General features: G+C 36.2%; 1 protein-coding gene across 7 annotated transcripts in view; it reads right to left on the bottom strand.

Annotated features, from left to right (window-relative positions):
- RAPGEF6 (Rap guanine nucleotide exchange factor 6) overlaps window positions 1-18,791 on the bottom strand; it is a 184,576-nt gene that overhangs the window by 49,151 nt on the left and 116,634 nt on the right. For all 7 annotated transcript variants that reach the window (XM_015560937.1, XM_006759164.2, XM_006759163.2 and 4 more), the window contains 4 exons: window positions 18,076-18,279; window positions 13,831-13,939; window positions 8,338-8,578; window positions 724-881 (listed from right to left, as the gene is read on the bottom strand). In XM_015560937.1, coding sequence (XP_015416423.1) covers window positions 724-881; window positions 8,338-8,578; window positions 13,831-13,939; window positions 18,076-18,279 — 712 coding nt within the window. The remainder of the gene's footprint in view (window positions 1-723; window positions 882-8,337; window positions 8,579-13,830; window positions 13,940-18,075; window positions 18,280-18,791) is intronic.

Here is an 18,791-nt window from a genome sequence, read left to right as displayed (position 1 = left end):
CAACCCACCCTTCATCGTCTTAATCCTACTTCAACATATTCTGGTGGCAAAAATACAGCCATAGGATCATTCAATCTATAAATTATATGTCCCTAAAAACTTGTCTTATGAAAATACAGGCAGACCTCATTTTATTGCACTTCACTTTACTGAGCTTCACAGATGCTGGGTTTTTACAAACTGAAGGCAAGATCTTCCAATAACAAAAAGATTATGACTCCCTTTACTGTAATATTCGCTTTATTGTGGTGGTCTGAAATCAAACTTGCAATATCTCTGAGATATGAATGGATAAATACTGTATTTAATTTGTGCTTTGATAATGTGAAAATATTTTGTGAATGCAGAATAGTAAGTACTACTCTGGAACACACAAACATACAGATATGGAAATAAATTCTTATGACAAGCAATTGAAAGACAACAAAAATTTTCATGCTAGAGATTTCTGGAAAAGGAGGGACTATTACAAATGGACCTGGGCTTCCCCAATGAGTTAACATCTGAGTTCAGTATTGAGGAAGAAGAAAAAGTTGTAGAAGACGTATCACTTTAGCTTAGACAAAAAGACAAACTCTTCTCTTTAGCTTTTTGAATTAAGTCATAATCTAGAGGTAGGAAAAGAAGTCTGCAAGTAAACCTAGCATTTGTTGCACAAGGCCTAACCATCTATTTGTCCATTTGGTACAATATTGCTGTAAAAAAAATCACACACAAAATCACCTGAAGGGTTGGAAAAATCCAACATGCTGGTAGTAGGCTGAAGAAGATCCGGGCTGCTAGATGACAGTGTTCCAGGAATAGGCATTATAGCCAGACTGTGTCTACAGTGTCTTGTTCCCACAATGCTGTCGTCTTGTGATTGGCTCAGGCCTCCGTCACTTCAAAAGAATGTCATATATCACTTTAAAGTATTTGAGGGTTCTAATAGTAAACATTACTGTTCTCTGTGCACTAAGGCATAAAGAACCAATTCAAAGTGGTGACTTTAACAATTAGATTCATTTTTTAAAAAAAGGGCAACTGTAATAATGAAAATGGCAATAAAATGCTTTTAACAGTGACTAATAAAATGTAACTTATACATCTAAGTAATTCTACCACCTCATAGAGAAATAGTCATGCTAGTTTCAAATGGTTTGGGGAGAGAAATTGAACCTGAGTGTTTAGGAAGCCTTTGAGATCTGCCAGTTTCAATGGATGCCAATACATGTATCCAACAATACACAGCCAACACCACAGCAAGGTTCTCTCCCTTTAACAGAAAAGCTTCGAAACCTCCTAGGCCAGTGGTTCTCAACCTTCTGGCCCTTTAAATACAGTTCCTCATGTTGTGACCCAACCATAAAATTATTTTCGTTGCTACTTCGTAACTGTAATGTTGCCATTGTTATGAATCTTAATATAAATATCTGATATGCAGGATGGTCTTAGGCGACCTTTGTGAAAGGGTCCTTTGACCGCCAAAGGGGTCGCGACCCACAGGTTGAGAACCACTGTCTAAGCAAAGGATGGAGTTGGGTCTAAACCCAAACCAAAGAAAGGGAAAGTTATAAAAAACAATGTGGGGCCAGGTTCAAGTGACAAAATAAGAAAGGTCTTTAAACATATGAACAATCTCACTGTCCAAATCACCAATAGAGAAAAAATAACGGGAAGATGGCACAGAGAAGAGCAACAAACAGAAAATATGTGACAAACAGAAAAAAGAAGGAAAAGGAGGACCAGGCACAAAAATGGAAGAAAAGAACTTTATAGTCTCTAATGTTTATTCTAAGGGCACATTATTTCTTTGGTGATCTCTCAAGTCTAATTATTTGTCTGTTTCCTAAATGAGAACATCAAAACCAGAATAGAAAGCAAGTTATTGAAAGTTAATTCTCTTTAAAGGTTTAAAAAACAAGTATCAATTAAATGGCCATATTTAAGCAAATAAAATACTTTTCCTTTAAAATATTTAGAAGTGTTACATAAACAACTCTAAGTGAAAAATAAAAACATAGAAACATAACTGTCACTTAACTTTTAGATAACTGCAAAAGTCCTATAAAACATAGGAAAACAGTCCTACCCAAACATGGAATAACCATAAAAAGGAAAAGTTTCCATCAGCATCAATAATCAAAATACCACTTATTTCTAAGGGTTATGCTTATGTTAAAACCAATGCTTTAGGTTAATATTAATTTTCATCTAAATTTTATTGAATGCAGCATTTTACCTAGACCTTGCTACACATATAAACAGAGATATCACAGAATACTTACCTATTAGCATGGAATGGATTAGTGAAAAATGAGTAACATGGGATACATCTAGAATATATTGGGAGTAAAAAAAATAGGATTTAGGCAGATTAGGAAACTATGCAAGATGAAATATAGAGGACTGTTAAATAAACAACTAAAGGAGTGTTAATAGCCAGACAAAGAAGAAAGAGCCAGGACAAGAGAGAGAGCAGAGGAGTCAGGAAAAAGCATGGAGACATAGAAGACAGCAAAGGTAAGCATTTCAAGAGCAAGCTATGTCAGACAGACCTGGGTTATTAGCTGTGTGACCTCAGGGACTTTTCTGTTCCTAGTCTTTGATTTCTTCATCTAAAAATGTGAATAACACTATCTCCCAGGATTACTTTAAGGATTAAATTAGGCAATGTAGGTGAACATCTGGCACAGAGAAAAATAGGGTTCCTATTTTTAAGACGATGGTGAAGTATTTTTACCAAAATTAAAATTGAACAGTAGAAGTAAGAAAGGATTTTAAGCAATTCACACTGCAATACAGTAGGGGTCAGGGTGGGAATGACAGGTAAAGGCACTACAGAAAGAGAAGTGTTTCCCTGAGTAGAGAAGTCAGTCTAATTTAACAGATAAAGCAAAGGAAATATCTTATTTAATAAGTAATTTGAGCTTGTGTTAAATTGGCTCCTTAAAATTGGGTGTGTTTCCCTGAAGATCAGAGCTAAATGTTTTAAGATTAGGTAAGAGAAAAAAAGGAGGCAGGGGCCTTTCACAGATATAGTATCTACGGCTTAATAAGTAATTTGGCAACAATTTAAATTATGTAGGAAATATGACACTTTTAAAAAACACAATGGTCTTTCTTTTATAAATTTTTGAAAACAAACCTGCCAATTTTTGGACACAGAGGGTCAAATAACTGAATCCAAGGAAGCAAACTGTTAAAAGAGATCAGTAGCTAGTCCTACTAATCTCTTAAAAGTTGTTAAAAACAACTTTAACAATGTTAAAATGTTGTAATTTTATATTAAACTAGGTTGTATTAGTTGCAATAAATCGAAATTTAGAGACTAAGAGAAATGTACAAAATATTCTAAGTTCTTAACTCTCTTACTGATCTTATTTAACATTAATTCTGCTTTTTAATAAGCAATAGATTTGACACTGTACAGTTATAATAATTTTTCCCCGCCCAGCCCCGCCCCCAGTTATAATAATTTAAAGTTGGTTACAAATCCATGTTAATTAAGGTGTGAGCATGTATAAATGAAAACTATAGTCATGTTAAGTACAACTCATGCTATGACATGAATGAAATAGTATCTGATTGGCAAAATATCCATGCTTGTTTGGAAGCCGAATAAAACCTATTTGCAAGTAATTATGTCATTTCTTACCAAAACAGTCTCCTGAGGTGATGCAGTAATAGAAACAAGACAGTTTTGAAAAATTCCTTAATAATTCCCTGACACTATATTTAAAGTATATTTTAGTTTTATATCATGAAACTAAAAAGGCAATGTAAATACCAACATGAAATAAAAAATAATCCCAATATTAAAAGAAAAAAAACATATGCTAACAAGAAATGAGGAGGAACAATAATTTCTGATAAGAAAATAAGGCAGTCTATTTCTTGGACTGCTACAATGAATAACATGAAGATGTTACTTAGACAATCTGTGATTAAAGAAAACAAAATAAAAGCTGAGTGATTAAAAACATAGGAGATCAGAGTTCCTGAATTGTGAAATAATCTCAGCTCAATAAGAACCACATTGCTATGTGTTAATCTACAGATGTTATTCAAAATCAGTAACTTTTCTTTGTAACTTCTAATTTTCAGGAGCATTCTTGCATTTTAAAATGATGACATGGCTAGGGATTTTGAGAATTATCTGTTCTTATTTGTTCCTTCCTCGAATTCATTTTCTTTTGCTCATCTCACAGATGTAGACATTCTTTTTCTTTTTCTTTTTTTTTTTAAATATATTTTATTGATTTTTTACAGAGAGGAAGGGAGAGAGATAGAGAGTTAGAAACATCGATGAGAGAGAAACATCGATCAGCTGCCTCCTGCACACTCCCCACTGGGGATGTGCCCGCAACCCATGTACATGCCCTTGACCGGAATCGAACCTGGGACCTTTCAGTCCGCAGGCCGACGCTCTATCCACTGAGCCAAACCGGTTTCGGCTAGACATTCTTTTTCATAGTCTCTCTCTGACAACTTATCCTCTACTCTTAGAGAAGTGTACTGCAAAAGGCAGGGACCAACTGCCCTTTCCAGAGTCCTGGAACATAGGAGATGTTCAGAAATTGGGGCATTCAACTCATTTTATTTTCATTAAAAAACAAGTATTCAAAGTAGAAAACTTAAAAAATACAGGAAACAAGAAAGTAAGGAAGAAAAAATTACTAATAAAAACCACGCCTTTGTAAAAACCATAATCATTTGTCTTCTAGTCAGTTTTGTAGTATATATAGCACAATTACTTAACCAATTGCTTGTAGTTGTACATTTAGGGTATTCCCAATTTTGTTTTATTATAGAAAAAATTACTGAGAACATCCATAAATTAACCTGAATCTAATTATTAGTAGAAATGGAATTATTGAATCAAAGGTATGAACCTTCTTAAAGTTCTTCATTAAAAAACCTGCCCAAATGTTTTATAGAAAGGTTGCATCATTTTATATTTCCACAGCAGTCTAAGCTTATTATCTACTCTACTAGAGGCCTGGTGCACGAAATTCATGAATGGTTAGGGTCCCTAGGCCTGGCTCTCGATCAGGGCCGATCTGTGGGGCGACCAGCGGGGCAATCGGGGGGCCCTGCTGGCACCTGCCTTCACTTGCCAGCCCTGCCCCCCGCCGCTGGTCGCCTCCCTCTACGGGGCGACCAGTGGCGGGGGGATGAGAGGGCCCCCATTGGTACCCACCTTGGCTGGCCTGGAGCCTGCGGGCAGCTCCTGCGTTGAGCATCTGCCCCCTGGTGGTCAATGTGTCTCATAGCAACCAGTCATTCCACTGTTCAGTTGATTTGCATATTAGGCTTTTATTATTTAGGATAGGATGTTATCAATTCTGGCCCTAACTATTCTTTTTGTTGATCTTTATCCACTTTCCTGTTTAAATTGTATGTCCTTGATTATTATTGATGCAGAGCATCTGTTTCATGTACTCTACTTTTCTATAGAAGTTTTCTATCTAGTGATTCTTTTGCATGTATAACAAAAGGGGTTGTCTAAATTCATTTTTAATGATTAAGTGTCAAATATGACATACATTCTGAAAAATTAAAAATGGCCACTCTGGAAAGTAAAATAAATCTGTTCTCTCTGAAAAACGGATTTCAATAGAAAACCTTTATAATTTCTACTAAAATAATCTATTTCTTGGTATTTATATGGCTGAAATAGCATTTTACTTAACCAAAACATGTTTAGAAGAGAAAGCCAGTTTAAAATGAAGGGCAGCATTTTATTCATGTTTGTATTCATAGCCAGCAGCCTCTTACTGGCACAAAGCAAGAGACTCAATAAATATTCGTTAATAAATGAAAAAAATCCCTTCTGAGCTTAAGTAAAACTTCTACTAGATCTTTTTTTTGGTACCAATATAAAGAAATAATGCTTGAAAATATTTAATTAATTGCTCCTTGGACATTTCCTTGTCTCTGCTGTAACCAAAGATGTAAGTCAAAGATTGGTGGACATTTGGTCCTGTCTAAAACATCCATAGAGATAGTAGGTCCAAAAAGTCTTGAAATCTGGTCCTGTCAAAATGTCCTTGAGCATATTTGGTCCATACCAAATGATCCTATCTAAATCCCAATCTGAATCCCAAACCACCTAGGCTAATGAGGGAGGAATGGTTATTATTAGAAATACAGTCATAACACAATTAGACCAATAAAACACAATAGCATTTCTTATATACTTATCCTGTAAACCAAAAGTAAAAATAACTCTTGTAGGCTATTTGAACTCAGGGTCTTTTTCTAAGCTTGGACATTTCTGGACAGGACCAACTGTCTGGCAAGGAATCCAAGTGGAGTAACCAATTCCTACTTCTGAAGGAGACACTGTGGAGATGAGATACTGACTTAGCTATCTGAAACCTGAATATAGCTGGTTGGAATGTGAAGTTAACAAGCTAAAATCAGTTACAATCAGTGTACTCTGGTTTTTGATGACAAATATCACAACTGTGCCACTGTTGAAAATGGGAACCACTTAAGGAAGATACATATATTCCAGACCAAACCCACCAGGGTTTCTGGAAATGGAACTCAGGGCATTATCTCCTGAGGAACTCCTCTTGTACACTCTTTTCTGCCTCTAGTCCTCCATCCTTTTTCCTTTCCCTCAGTGCCTTCATACAGTGACTTCTGCTCATGCCAAATTGTCCCCAATCTCTTCAGTGTGAGCTGGCCCTCTTACATTCTCCTTACTCAATGGTCATTTGTTAGAACAAGCCTTTTCTTACAATGTTTGCAGTGCTGCTACAGTATGCTCATATTATAAGAACTTTGCTATTTTAAAATTATGACTTTTATAGACCACTCGCTTCAGGAAAGCAGTTATTCCGGAAGGAATGAGTAATAAACCTTCTAGACATGACTGACATCAAGAACAGAGCTCAGGATGTTTCAATCCTCTGTGAGCCCAAAATTAAATGAAGAGCGAATTTGTTCCCCAGACTGGAAATAACATTTCAAGGAGAACATTTCCCAATCAGGAAATCTTTTGAGATCTTGACATAAAAGATGAGAACTGACGTTTACCTGTTTCAAAGTTGCCTCCCAATTAATCTCCTCGCTATTACTGCTAATTTTGCTGCATCTTCCATCCCAAGCTACAAACACGCTAACAGAAGTTCCTAAAAGCACAAATCTTATCACATCATGTTTTCTCTGGCTCCCTATTATCTGGCTCCTAGTAAGATATAATAAAGTCCTCATCTGTGGCATAATATTAAAAATCCTTCATAACCTAGCACTTACCGATCTCTCCTGCTTCACCTTTCCGGGCGTGCGCGTCTGCGCGCGCACGCGCGCACACACACACACACACACACACACACACACACACACACATCTATTCAAACTTACCAGGCTTGTTCTTGCTTTTGGACATTATCAAAGCATTTATCATCCTCTAATGCACCATTGGCCTGCTTTTCCCTTTTAGATAATCAACTCTTAAAGGACAAGAAACTTGTTCTACTTATCATTCCATATTTCTATCTCTGGACATTGTGCCTAATGTATAATAAATGCGAAAGGGTTTCTGATATGAATTCCTTAAGGTAGGAACTACCTCTTTTCAACTTGATAATTATCATCTGTCATAGTGCCAGGAACCAGAAGCCAAATAAGTATTTTCTTTGAGCAATTTTTATTTGAATATTCTTTCTTTTTTTCCTTGACTGTGCCGGCCTACTCTGCTTAAGTACTATATTTGATTAGAACTTTTGTGATTGCTTAAAGAAGTAGATAATGTAGAATATACACAGACATAATATATACCAGACTCATTTCCAGTCATGACACTTCAGTGGATTGATTTCATCAGTATTTTATAGACCTTAATTTACATAGGAAATCTTGAACTTTTACTCAGTTTTAGTGACATCTCATTTTGGAAATAGAAATACATTTGATTAATAAGGCCAGCATTAGAATTCAAGAGAAAATAAATAGTGCAATAAGAGAAAGTTAATTTAAAAAACAAAACCTACAATTAGTGAATGTGACAGAAGATTTAAGGTGTCCAAATTTGTAGGTAAAAGGACTAAAACTATACCAAAAATATACCCCCTTCTCCCCTCCAAAACAAGATTTTATAAAATGGCAGTTGTTTCTAAAATTCAAAAGAAGGCTAATAGAAGACTATATAATCTAAAACTGGTAACTTCAATGAAAAGATGGGAGACATTCAGAATTTATTCTCTTTTATTTATGGATCACGTGTAGATTTTATGATGCATTAGTTGTATAAAAAACAAAACTGACCCAAATTTCACTTCCCCAAAATAAAAAATTTATAGTCAACAGGAAAATGCCCATATGACTGAGAATGGCATTACATACCTAAATAGTTTGGGAGGCAAGATACTAAATCGTGTTTTATCCAAAATTTTCCTGATTTTGTTTCTTCCACCTGAAACAGTATTTGCTTTTACTTTCTTATTTCCTTTCTCCTGTGGTGCCTGCTCAATATCTCCTGGTACATCCTGGATTGAATGGCGATTACTTTTTTTTTCAGCAATTTTTGGAATGTGAGGAACACCAGATTTTTCTTGTTCAGTCCTACTAAGTAACTCTTTGAACACTGTGGGAATAAATAAATAAACTTGTCATTTCTTCAGGTTAGAAAGCTTTTATATTAACAGCAAATTTTGAGAATAAACAGTCACTTTTTAGCACTTGACATTTCACAGCCTTATTTATTCATGAAATTTATATCCTTCCCTAATCAGTTATATCCACTTCTTGTTACAGTTTTTATACCTGACTATACTGCTGATGTTATCTCAGTGAGGAAAATGAAAAGGAGGTAGCGAGCCAGCCAGCATGTTTGAGAAGTTCTGGGGTTCCTATTTAGAAAATAAGCTATATAACTGCTCATCAACTCAGATTTTATTAAAACAGATATTTAGATTCTATTATTTATGTTACTTCTAATGATAAGGTGAGATGAGATATAAGTACTACATTATGCTCAGTTTTGCAAAAGTTACCCATTAAAAAAATGGGAAGAGCTTTGCTTGACCAGTTTTTACCAAAAATAAATAGTACTACATTTGGTAACATATGACATCTTCCTCAGTGTTACACTCATGAGACTTATGTCACTCAATAAAGTAAAGCAACTAATAAACATTCACTGCAGTGGTCTGGAGTAAAAAACCAATTGTCCTTAGCTAACTTTCTTTTGACCCTAAGTCTGGTGTGTTACTTCATCCTTAAGGAGGATACATGTGCATTGGGGGACTTGCTTGTCTAGCAATCTCTTTGCCAAGATTCAATTTTTCAACTTGTGAGAGGAGCTTTATCTCCCTGGAATCAGGCAAAAGAAAGAAATATCTGTAAGAGGCTATATATCTAGAAGCTATTAAGTGACTCATTTTCCAGTTAGAAAAAGCTGCCACCTTTTTTTCATTAAGTAATATCATGAAAAAGTTTTTTTGGTGGTGTTTAAAATGTGTGTTCTTAAATAAGACAGATCAACTGCTAGAAGAAAAAAACACACACTAAAAAGATAAATGCTAAAGTACAAGGAAACTTTCCTAAAAACTTGTGGTGCCTGGGGGGCGGGGGATGTCTGAATGAAAGAAAGATGGTGGCTGCATATTTTTAAATATGCGGGTCTTCAGCCCCATGATATGTGGAACTTAAGATTAACAGTTACAACTTTAAGCAGTACTACTCTGTACCTCCATAGAAGACAAGCTGTAAACTGTATAAATGTGCCCACTGAAACTCCAACCACAGAGAACTGCGATACTTTCACTTATTTGGGGGGATAAACCAGTTTTCCACAAGATCAAGGACCAATAAGTAAGATTCAAATGGACAAAGCCTTAAGAACTGACACCTTACCACTATAAATAATTTGGTTTTTAGTTGTAACACTGGACCATTTTTAAAGTTTCAACCAGAATGATTTCACATTACCAGAGTATATTGTAAGCTTATGAAGAGCACATTTCTGCCTTCAAAACAATTAAAATCTTTATGAGTCACCTTTCAAAGATACTCTGCTTACAAAGGCAGTTATTAAGATACAATAACTGCCTTTCAGTTTCTATTTTTATATTCACTTTATTTTAAGTCACGTGGTAAAGGCAAAAAGGCTTTTTTGAGCTAAAATCAAGATATCCACCCATTCAAAAAATATTTGCCAACTTGTAAATATATGTCAGGTACTATACTACCTGTCTGCAGAGACCTCCTATTGGGGAACATACAGTCTACAATACAGAGAAGACATAAGGGACAGAGAGAACATAATGAGATAGAGATAATAGAGATAGCAAGAAAGGGAAAATTTTCTTTAAATAAGTCACTGTGTATGAAGAGGTCAATAAAGTGAGTAGATTTTTAACTAAGCAACAGGAGGGGAAGGAGGAATGAGTCTAGGTAGAGGAAATCTCTACTTCAAAGTTCCTGTGGTAAAGGAAATGTTAAGAACAACAGTAAATCTCTCAATAGGCAGCAGATAATTCTGGCTATAGTGTGTATGTAAGGCGCTTCAACAGTGTACAAAGTAGTTTCTAATTTGGGAAAAATATTTACAACCCTTAAGATAAAATGACAGGACATTCAAACATATAAACAGATGAGTAACTCAGCATAAAAATGGACAAATAAAATACTTTTTATAGCTCTGGCTGGTGTGGTTCAGTTGGTTGGGCTTCGTGTGTGTGTATGTGTGTGTGTTGTTTTTTTTTGCTAGTTCAATTCCAGGTAAGGAACACGAGGCAGCCAGCAATGTGTTGTTTTCTCATCAATGTTTCTCTTTCTCTCCCCCTCTCCTTTCCTCTCTCTCTAAAAACCAATAAAAAAAAAAAAAGATTTTATAACACACATGAAAAAGTGCTCAACCACTCTCATTATTAAAGAATACAACAACTAAAGTTGAGTATGCCCACCGCCGAGGCATTCTTCTTCTTTTTAAAATATATCTTATTGATTTTTTACAGAGAGGAAGGGAGAGGGATAGACAGCTAGAAACATCGATGACAGAGAAACATCAATCAGGTGCTTCCTGCACACCTCCTACTGGGGATGTGCCCGCAACCAAGGTATATGCCCTTGACTGGAATCGAACCTGGAACCTTTCAGTCCGCAGGCCAACGCTCTGTCCACTAAGCCAAACCGGTTAGGGCCTGAGGCATTCTTAAACACTGATGAATGAAGTGAGGTATGCAGACTGGGGTAAACTTTTGGAAACTGCTTCCACTCTGAGAAATTTATAGGTGTGTCATATAAGCATAAAAGATAAGCACTAAGAGTTTTTATTACATAATTTGTAAATAGCAAAAACTGGTAATAACCTAAAACATATATTTGAGTTGACATCAACTTAACAGATTGCGATGATAATGCAATGGAATTCTATGCAATAACAACTATACAAGAGTAAATCTGTATGAACTGATGTGGAAAGGTAAAGAATACTGTGCACAGTATAGTTCGATGATGCATCTTTCTTGGGTGTTTTAATTTTCAAAACATATCCGTGTATTACTTTTATTAAAAAATGAAAATGCTCCCCAGTGGAGTGGCTTAGTGGTTGAGTGTCGACCTATGAACCAGGAGGCTGTGGTTCGCCTCCTGATCGGGACACATACCCGGGTTTCGGGCTTGATCCCCAATGTGGGGTGTGTAGGAAGTAGCCAATCAATGATTCTCTCTCATCATTGATGTTTCTATCTCTTTCTCCCTTTCCCCTCTTCTCTGAAATCAATAAAAATAAATTTTAAAAAATTTAAATGCTAATAGTAAATTATCTGAGTGGTGGGATTTTAAAAGATGTTAGAAAGTTTTGAAGGCCAAGAGCATCTGATGAACTGAAATTCCAGAGCAGGAAGAATGTCAGCTGAGAATACCAGCTGTTTTCTTCTCTGCAGACATTTACTGCATCTAAACATGAAATGTGGATCAGGTGGAGGTTGTCTACTAGAGGAAGGAGGATTTCGGATGGCTGTGCGTACTGCATAAAAACTGCAATAGAGAGAAGGACAAAAGCAGCGTCACTTTTTTCCACAGGACATCTCTATTAGTAGTATTGCAGCCTTTAGATCTATTTTACTGTCTCCCAAGATCCATGTTGTTAACCAGTATGTTATACTATTTTTGTATTTTTATACATAATATTTGATATCAGTTAGTAATTATTATGTGCCAGGTACAAAAAGTTAAAAGTACAAGAACCCTATAAAACAGAGTTGGAGAAACTGAAGTTTGAAGAGACTAAATAATTTGGTCTTGGTAATAGAGCAAGCTCTGCTTTCACATTTTTCAAAATCAGAACCCTTTTGGTTTAACCCAAAAGTTGATGTTTCTAGATACTAGTTCCAAACTCCAGGAAATCCAAAATCTGGCAAGACTTTCTTATTTGTTGCTTAATGAATACAATATTAGGAATTGCAAATAGATAGTTACTTACCATGACTTCACATGAGGTAATTCAGTAAAAGGAACTCAAATGAAATGAGGAAAAACAACATGTTTCATTTTTCATTATGACTAAGTGCAGTACAAAGAGGAGCCAAAGAGGAAAAAAATAGACACACTTCCTTTTCTATACGCATAGCTTTTAAATTCAATTCTTATTTCTCAAACTGCAACCTAAAGGACCTATGAGAAACTTTTCCCTCTCTACTTAGTAAAGACTCAAATTTTCTTTGACAGTTTCCAATTGTTATATTGTTTCCCTTCTCAGAATTTCAGGGAAACTCAATGGCATCTAATAAAACCAAACTACAGAAAGTCATTCCTAAATGTCTAAAAAACTCAACAACAAATAGATTAAGTTAAAAGTACAGGCTTAGCCATTGGTTCAATCAAATATAAACAGGATCAGAACACACTTCAGGCACAATAATCAACATTTTTACATAAAAGTAGAGTATGTAAAAATACTCTACTTTTTTTATAATAACAAATTTGTTATTATAAATTTATAATTTACTGCTTAATTCAATGTTTTACTCAATTTATTTCCATGAAACATCTAATCTGGCATTCGTATTATTATTTCAAAAACCTAGCCTTGTGGTCGGCAAACCGCGGCTCGCGAGCCACATGCGGCTCTTTGGCCCCTTGAGTGCGGCTCTTCCACAAAATACCATGTGCGGGCGTGCACATAGAGTGCAATTGAAACTTCGTGGCCCATGCGCAGAAGTCGGTATTTTGTGGAAGAGCCGATATTTTGTGGAAGAGCCACACTCAAGGGGCCAAAGAGCCGCATGTGGCTCACGAGCTGCGGTTTGCCGAGCCGCAGTTTGCCGACCACTGACCTAGCTAAAACATTAGAAGTAGAATGATTTGCACATTAGCAGGGGGTGGAGGGTGGGGAAACCTAATTCTGATTTTAAGTTTCATTCAGTCATTCTAAGTCTTACTCAGTATCTTCCTACAAAGTAAAGTACATAATAGATTCTCAATAGACATTTTATAAATGGCTGACTGAATATAGTTATACACATGTTTTAAAATGTACTTTCTAGCCCTGGCTGGTATGCTCAGTGGATACAGCTTCTGCCCCTGCATCGAAGGGTTGCAGGTTCGATTCCAGTCAAGGGCATGTACTTGAGTTGCGGTTCGCTCCCTGTCCCAGTTGGGGCATGTGTGGGAGGCAACCAATAAATGTCTCTCTCTCTCTGACTCTCTCCCCCCTCCCACCCTTTCAGTCTCTCTAAAAATATAAATAAAATACTACATATCCCAACACCAAAGACCCTAAAAATATTCAAATAGCTAGAAACATGTTTACATTTTACTATTCTCCTTTACATTATAATGATTCTTTTTCTATTACAAAAAAAGCTCAGACAATTTTTAAACAAAACTCACCAAAAATATTGGTCTTTACAGTAAGTGCAAGATGAGTATTATTCCTCAAAATTTCAAGGGCCTTCACAAATGTAATATTCTCGAAGTTTTGTCCATTTACTTCCATTATCTTCAGAAAAGTATTTGAAAAATATAAATTAAGACAGAAACAGTATCAGTTACCTCTGAAACCTTAAGTTTAATGGTTAAAAAAAAAATAAATGAAATGAAACAAATAAAATGTGCCTGTAAGTGAACAAGTTATCTCTGAGAATTGGGATTACTGTTTAATTTTTTTCCTCAATATTGTTATATTTATCCAAATTTCTACTATAAACATTTTTTAAAAGTTCATTCTCTCTGGAATCATATTAGAGAAATTTAAAAAATAACATAGGTTGGTTTTTATGAAGGAAAATTTTTAATCATGCCATCAGTCCATAAAAAGTATTGCCTGTGTGCACATACAAATTTTATGAAACATTCTAAATGAAAATTTATTGCATTTAAAAGAGATAAAAGTGGTACTCTGAATATATCTAGTAACATTTCCTGCCACTGCTGAATCAGGCAGTCCAAAAGAAAGCAGCACAAACTGTAATTTGGTTCTTCCATGTGACACTGCTGATACTTCAAACAGAAGGGCTTCTCAAACTTGCTGTGCGTCAGAATCACACAGGAAGTATATTTAAAGAATACTAATTCCAAGGGAAAGGGATAAAGAAATAAACATATTGAACAGAAAAAGAAAGCAGCACAGAGGAAAGATCTCAGGAACTGACAAAGATTCCCAAGGATACAAAGAGAGTGAGAAACAAAGTAGTAGGAAAAAAAACTTAAAAATCACTGAAGTAAAATTCCCTGAGTTGAAAATATCTAGTCTATATACTGAACTGGATTTTCTAGTATCTACACTAATAAAAGACAAAGATGCTAATTGACTGTACCTTTGCTATGCCCACCAGCCAATCAGAAGAGTATACAAGTTAACCCAACAAAGATGGCGGTTAATTTGTATACACAACCACCCAGTGAAGACTGAAGACAGTGTAGAAGGAAGCCAAGCACTGCAGAAGGGAGCCAAGCGGCAGAGAAGGGAACAGATCAGAGGTAGCAGAGACAGGAGTGGAGCTGAGGCAGCGGACACGGGAGGGAACGAAGTAGCGGAGAAGGGAGGGAGTGAGGCGGTGGACATGGGAGGGAGCCTAGGCGGCGGGAAAGGGAGAGAGCCGAGGCGGCAGAGACGGGAGGGAGCGAAGCCCGCCTCTGGCTTCGCTCCCTTCTCTGCTTTGCTCTGGTCTCAGGAAGTCCTGTTCTTGCAGGAATAGGCCCGAGGAAGCCCTATTCTTGCAGGAATATTCCTGCAATGAGCCTCTAGTATATAAAAATTAAAAAATAAAAATATTTTTAAACATATCTCATGAAAATTTTGAATTCCAAGGATAGAAAACAAGAAGCTATAAGCATTACTGAAGGGGTGAGGGTAGGGACCAAAGCTACCTAAAAAATAAATATAAAAGTTGGTTTGGACTTCTCTTAAGCAACAAGCACTAAAATGACATGATACTTATCTGTGACTAAAAAACTGTGAGGAAAAAATAAATGTGACCAAAGAATTTTATACTTTACTGAATAAAAGCATCATCAGACATGCAATGACACATAAAACTCTAGTACCCATTTGCCCTTTTTCAAAAAAGTACTAGAAGACAATGAGATGAAACCAATGAATAGGGACAATTGGCACAGATGAAATGAAGGCAATCAATGAAATTAGTAAGGTAGGTATAAATGTCTAAATAATTATCCTATTTCATAAAAGAGTAATATGCAAATTAACTGTCACCCTGTAACAAAGATGGCAGTGCCCATAGCGGCCGGGGCAGGACGCTGGTGGCGTCACCCCAGCAACGTGAGCCCAGCAGGCAAGTGCGCCCACAGGCAGCACCCAGCAGGGCCTGCTTGCCCATCCCCATGGTGTGGAGCAGGCAGGCCCCACAGAGAGCAGAGAACCATGGGGAGTGGGCCCAAGCTGTCAGTAGGACATCCCCTGAGGGCTCCCGAATTGGATAGGGTGCATGTCTGGCTGAGGACCCCCCGCCATGCACGAATTTTGTGCACCTTGCCTCTAGTAAGTAATAAAATTATGTAACTTTATGTAAATGTCAAAAGCATTCTTAAAGAAGAATGTTAAAAAACGACTTAATAATCTAGATATAAAATCTCAGATAATTTCAATGACACTTGGGAGGATTGAAGGAAGAAGTAAAAGCATGATTATTTTTTTTCTTCTCTCAGAAATGAAATAATTTGATTTCAGTACTTTTTTCTGTGAATAGATTTTTAAATGTGTTCACAATAAATTCCTGAAATAATAAATATACTGACTCCAGGATCCTAAGTACTAGAAATTCTTAATAAGCAATCCCAGGTAAGGCTAAGAAATCTCTATTTTTTAAAAAGCCCCCTTAAGGAAAAAAGGGGATCATTACAACTTTATATCAGAGTTTCTTAACTGTCTGTATTATTGACATCTGGGTTGGATAACTCTTTGTTGTGGGGGCTGTTCTATTGTGAGGTGTTATAGGCAGTATAGCAGCATCCTGGCCTCTATCCACCAGATGCCAGTAGTAATCCCCAAGTCATGACAACTAAAAATATATCCAGACATTGCCAAATTTCTCCTGGGGGACAAAGTCACACCTGGTTGAGAATTCCTGTTCTGAGATACAAAACAACTTCTAATGTGAATGCCCAAAAATTATTTTAAAAAAATAGTATGGTTCAGTTAAAAGTAATATAAAGCTACATTCTCAATTAATGGATGAACTAACCAAAATTTTAAAATGGGGAAAAGTAAGCTTCCCAAGTGATTCAGCTAGATTTGGGAAACCACTCTTTGCTGTACATAAGAATCATCTAGAGAGCTTTGATAAAAATACAGATTCACAGACTTCAGATCTGGAGAATGTGATTAATAGGACTGATGTGAGCCTAGGAATCGCATATTTTAGTAATAACATTGTCAGTAATCAAGATTTTGAAATATGCCGCACTCTAGTTACTTAATGCCTATAAGGAGAGAATAAATCCCTACCAACTTTCTCTGCGTATCTCCTTTCCCCTAGTCCCTTACCTGGCTCACTGCTTAGGAATTGTAGTCTATTATCATATGAACATTATTTAAGCTGAAACCATCATTTATGGTAATCTCAAGCCACTTACATTTTAGAGTGCTATGAATGGAAGTGCTTGCTCCTTCCAACCTTCCAAAGGTGCTAACTCATATACTGAGCTTTCTGAAAAACTTTGAAGTTGCCAGATATACAGTTTCCTAATCCTTAGAGGATGGGCAGGACCATTCAAAAAGGTCATGTTGATAGTGACTAGACAACCATGCTGTTTCTGGCCATACTATATCAAATTTCCCATTAAAAGTGATAGATATATGACAAATACATTTTAAAATAAGCCATTTTAAAATACCACATCTCAAAAAGCTCTAACAATACTTCCTTAAATTGATCATGTTTATTTGAAGAAAAATGTAGGTGACAAAAGAAGTAGCAGACTTATCACTTATAGGAAGGCTTTAATTTAGCCCTGGCTGGGTGACTCAGTTGCTTGGAGCACTGTCCCGTACACCAAAGGTGGCAAGTGCAATTCTCATTCAGGGCACGTACTTAGGTTGCGGGTTTGCAGGGTGCATATGACAGTCAATTGATGAATGTTTCTCTCTCACAATGATGTTTCTCTCTCTCTCCTTCTATAAAATCAGTGGAGACATATCCTGGGGTGAGGATTAAAAAAAAATGTTTTAAGTTAAAAAACTTAAGTTGCCCCCCAGGAGAGAGGAAGGAAGAGATAGAAAAAGAAACATTGATGTGAGAACAAATCATCAATCAGCTGCCTCCTGCTGGAGAATGAAACCAGCAACCTTTTGGTGCACAGGAAGACACCCAACCAACCGAGTCACAACATCCAAGGCAAGCAGGCTTTAATTTAAGTGGTCAGTTATCCACTTACCTCAGCGATTTTTTAAGACACACAATACCTCACTGTTTAGGCAGGGGCATTACCTCTTTTCCCTTATATCGGCAAACAAGAGCCAACACAACAATAACTGGTCAGTGTGAATTAATAAAAATTATATCTATTTTTCTGTCAGATTGGCAAAAAAAAATATATTTTCTGATGTGCCACAGAATTCTAGTAATTAGTTTATGTGTGCCACGAGATGAAAAAGGTTGAAAATTGCTGACTTACCTGATCACCACGTTTCAGTCCTGCATCAGCAGCTTTGCTATTAGGTTCTACTCCTTCAACAAAAATACCAAATCCCTTCTCACTTCCTCCATTAAGACTGAAATGCAGAGGGGACTCCCGGGAGGCTTTTTGCAACACAACTTGTCTCCACTTAGCCTTTGCAGCACATGCAATATTCAATAACCGGAGATGACCATTCATTTTCTAGAAAGTAGACAAAAGAAAAATATATACAAATGTATGTATCTACTACTATAGGCTTTAACAAAAATGACCTAAAATTATTAGAATTAAAGCAGAGTAAAGAACATGTAAGTTGGGGTGAATAAAAGTGAAGGAGAAGTTCCACCCCAGAGCACTCTTAAGTATCTCTTAATATGAAAACTTCTAGATAATTACAAATTAGAAAAGATTTCAAAGTGATGTCTCATTTAGAGGGGGATGACAAGAAATTACTCCTCATTTCTTAAACCTTCCCTAATACATACTGTACTATTTTGCTTATCTCCTGGCTGTTATATACAACCCAAATCATTTTAAAACATTTATTTAAAACCTTATAGGACTTGAACCACCTTTCCAAATACTAATATCCAAAGTAAAGCAGAGTCATGTCTTCACCTCTCCCAAGAATGCTATTCCCATATTATTTTAGATCTTCTTTAAACTCAGTAATATTCTAACTTCTATATTCTAATACCAGTTTAATATCCAAC

This window comes from Myotis davidii, unplaced genomic scaffold, assembly GCF_000327345.1.
Source record: "Myotis davidii unplaced genomic scaffold, ASM32734v1 scaffold456, whole genome shotgun sequence".
Taxonomy (NCBI): domain Eukaryota; kingdom Metazoa; phylum Chordata; class Mammalia; order Chiroptera; family Vespertilionidae; genus Myotis; species Myotis davidii.
This window is presented reverse-complemented; position numbering and strand designations above follow the sequence as displayed.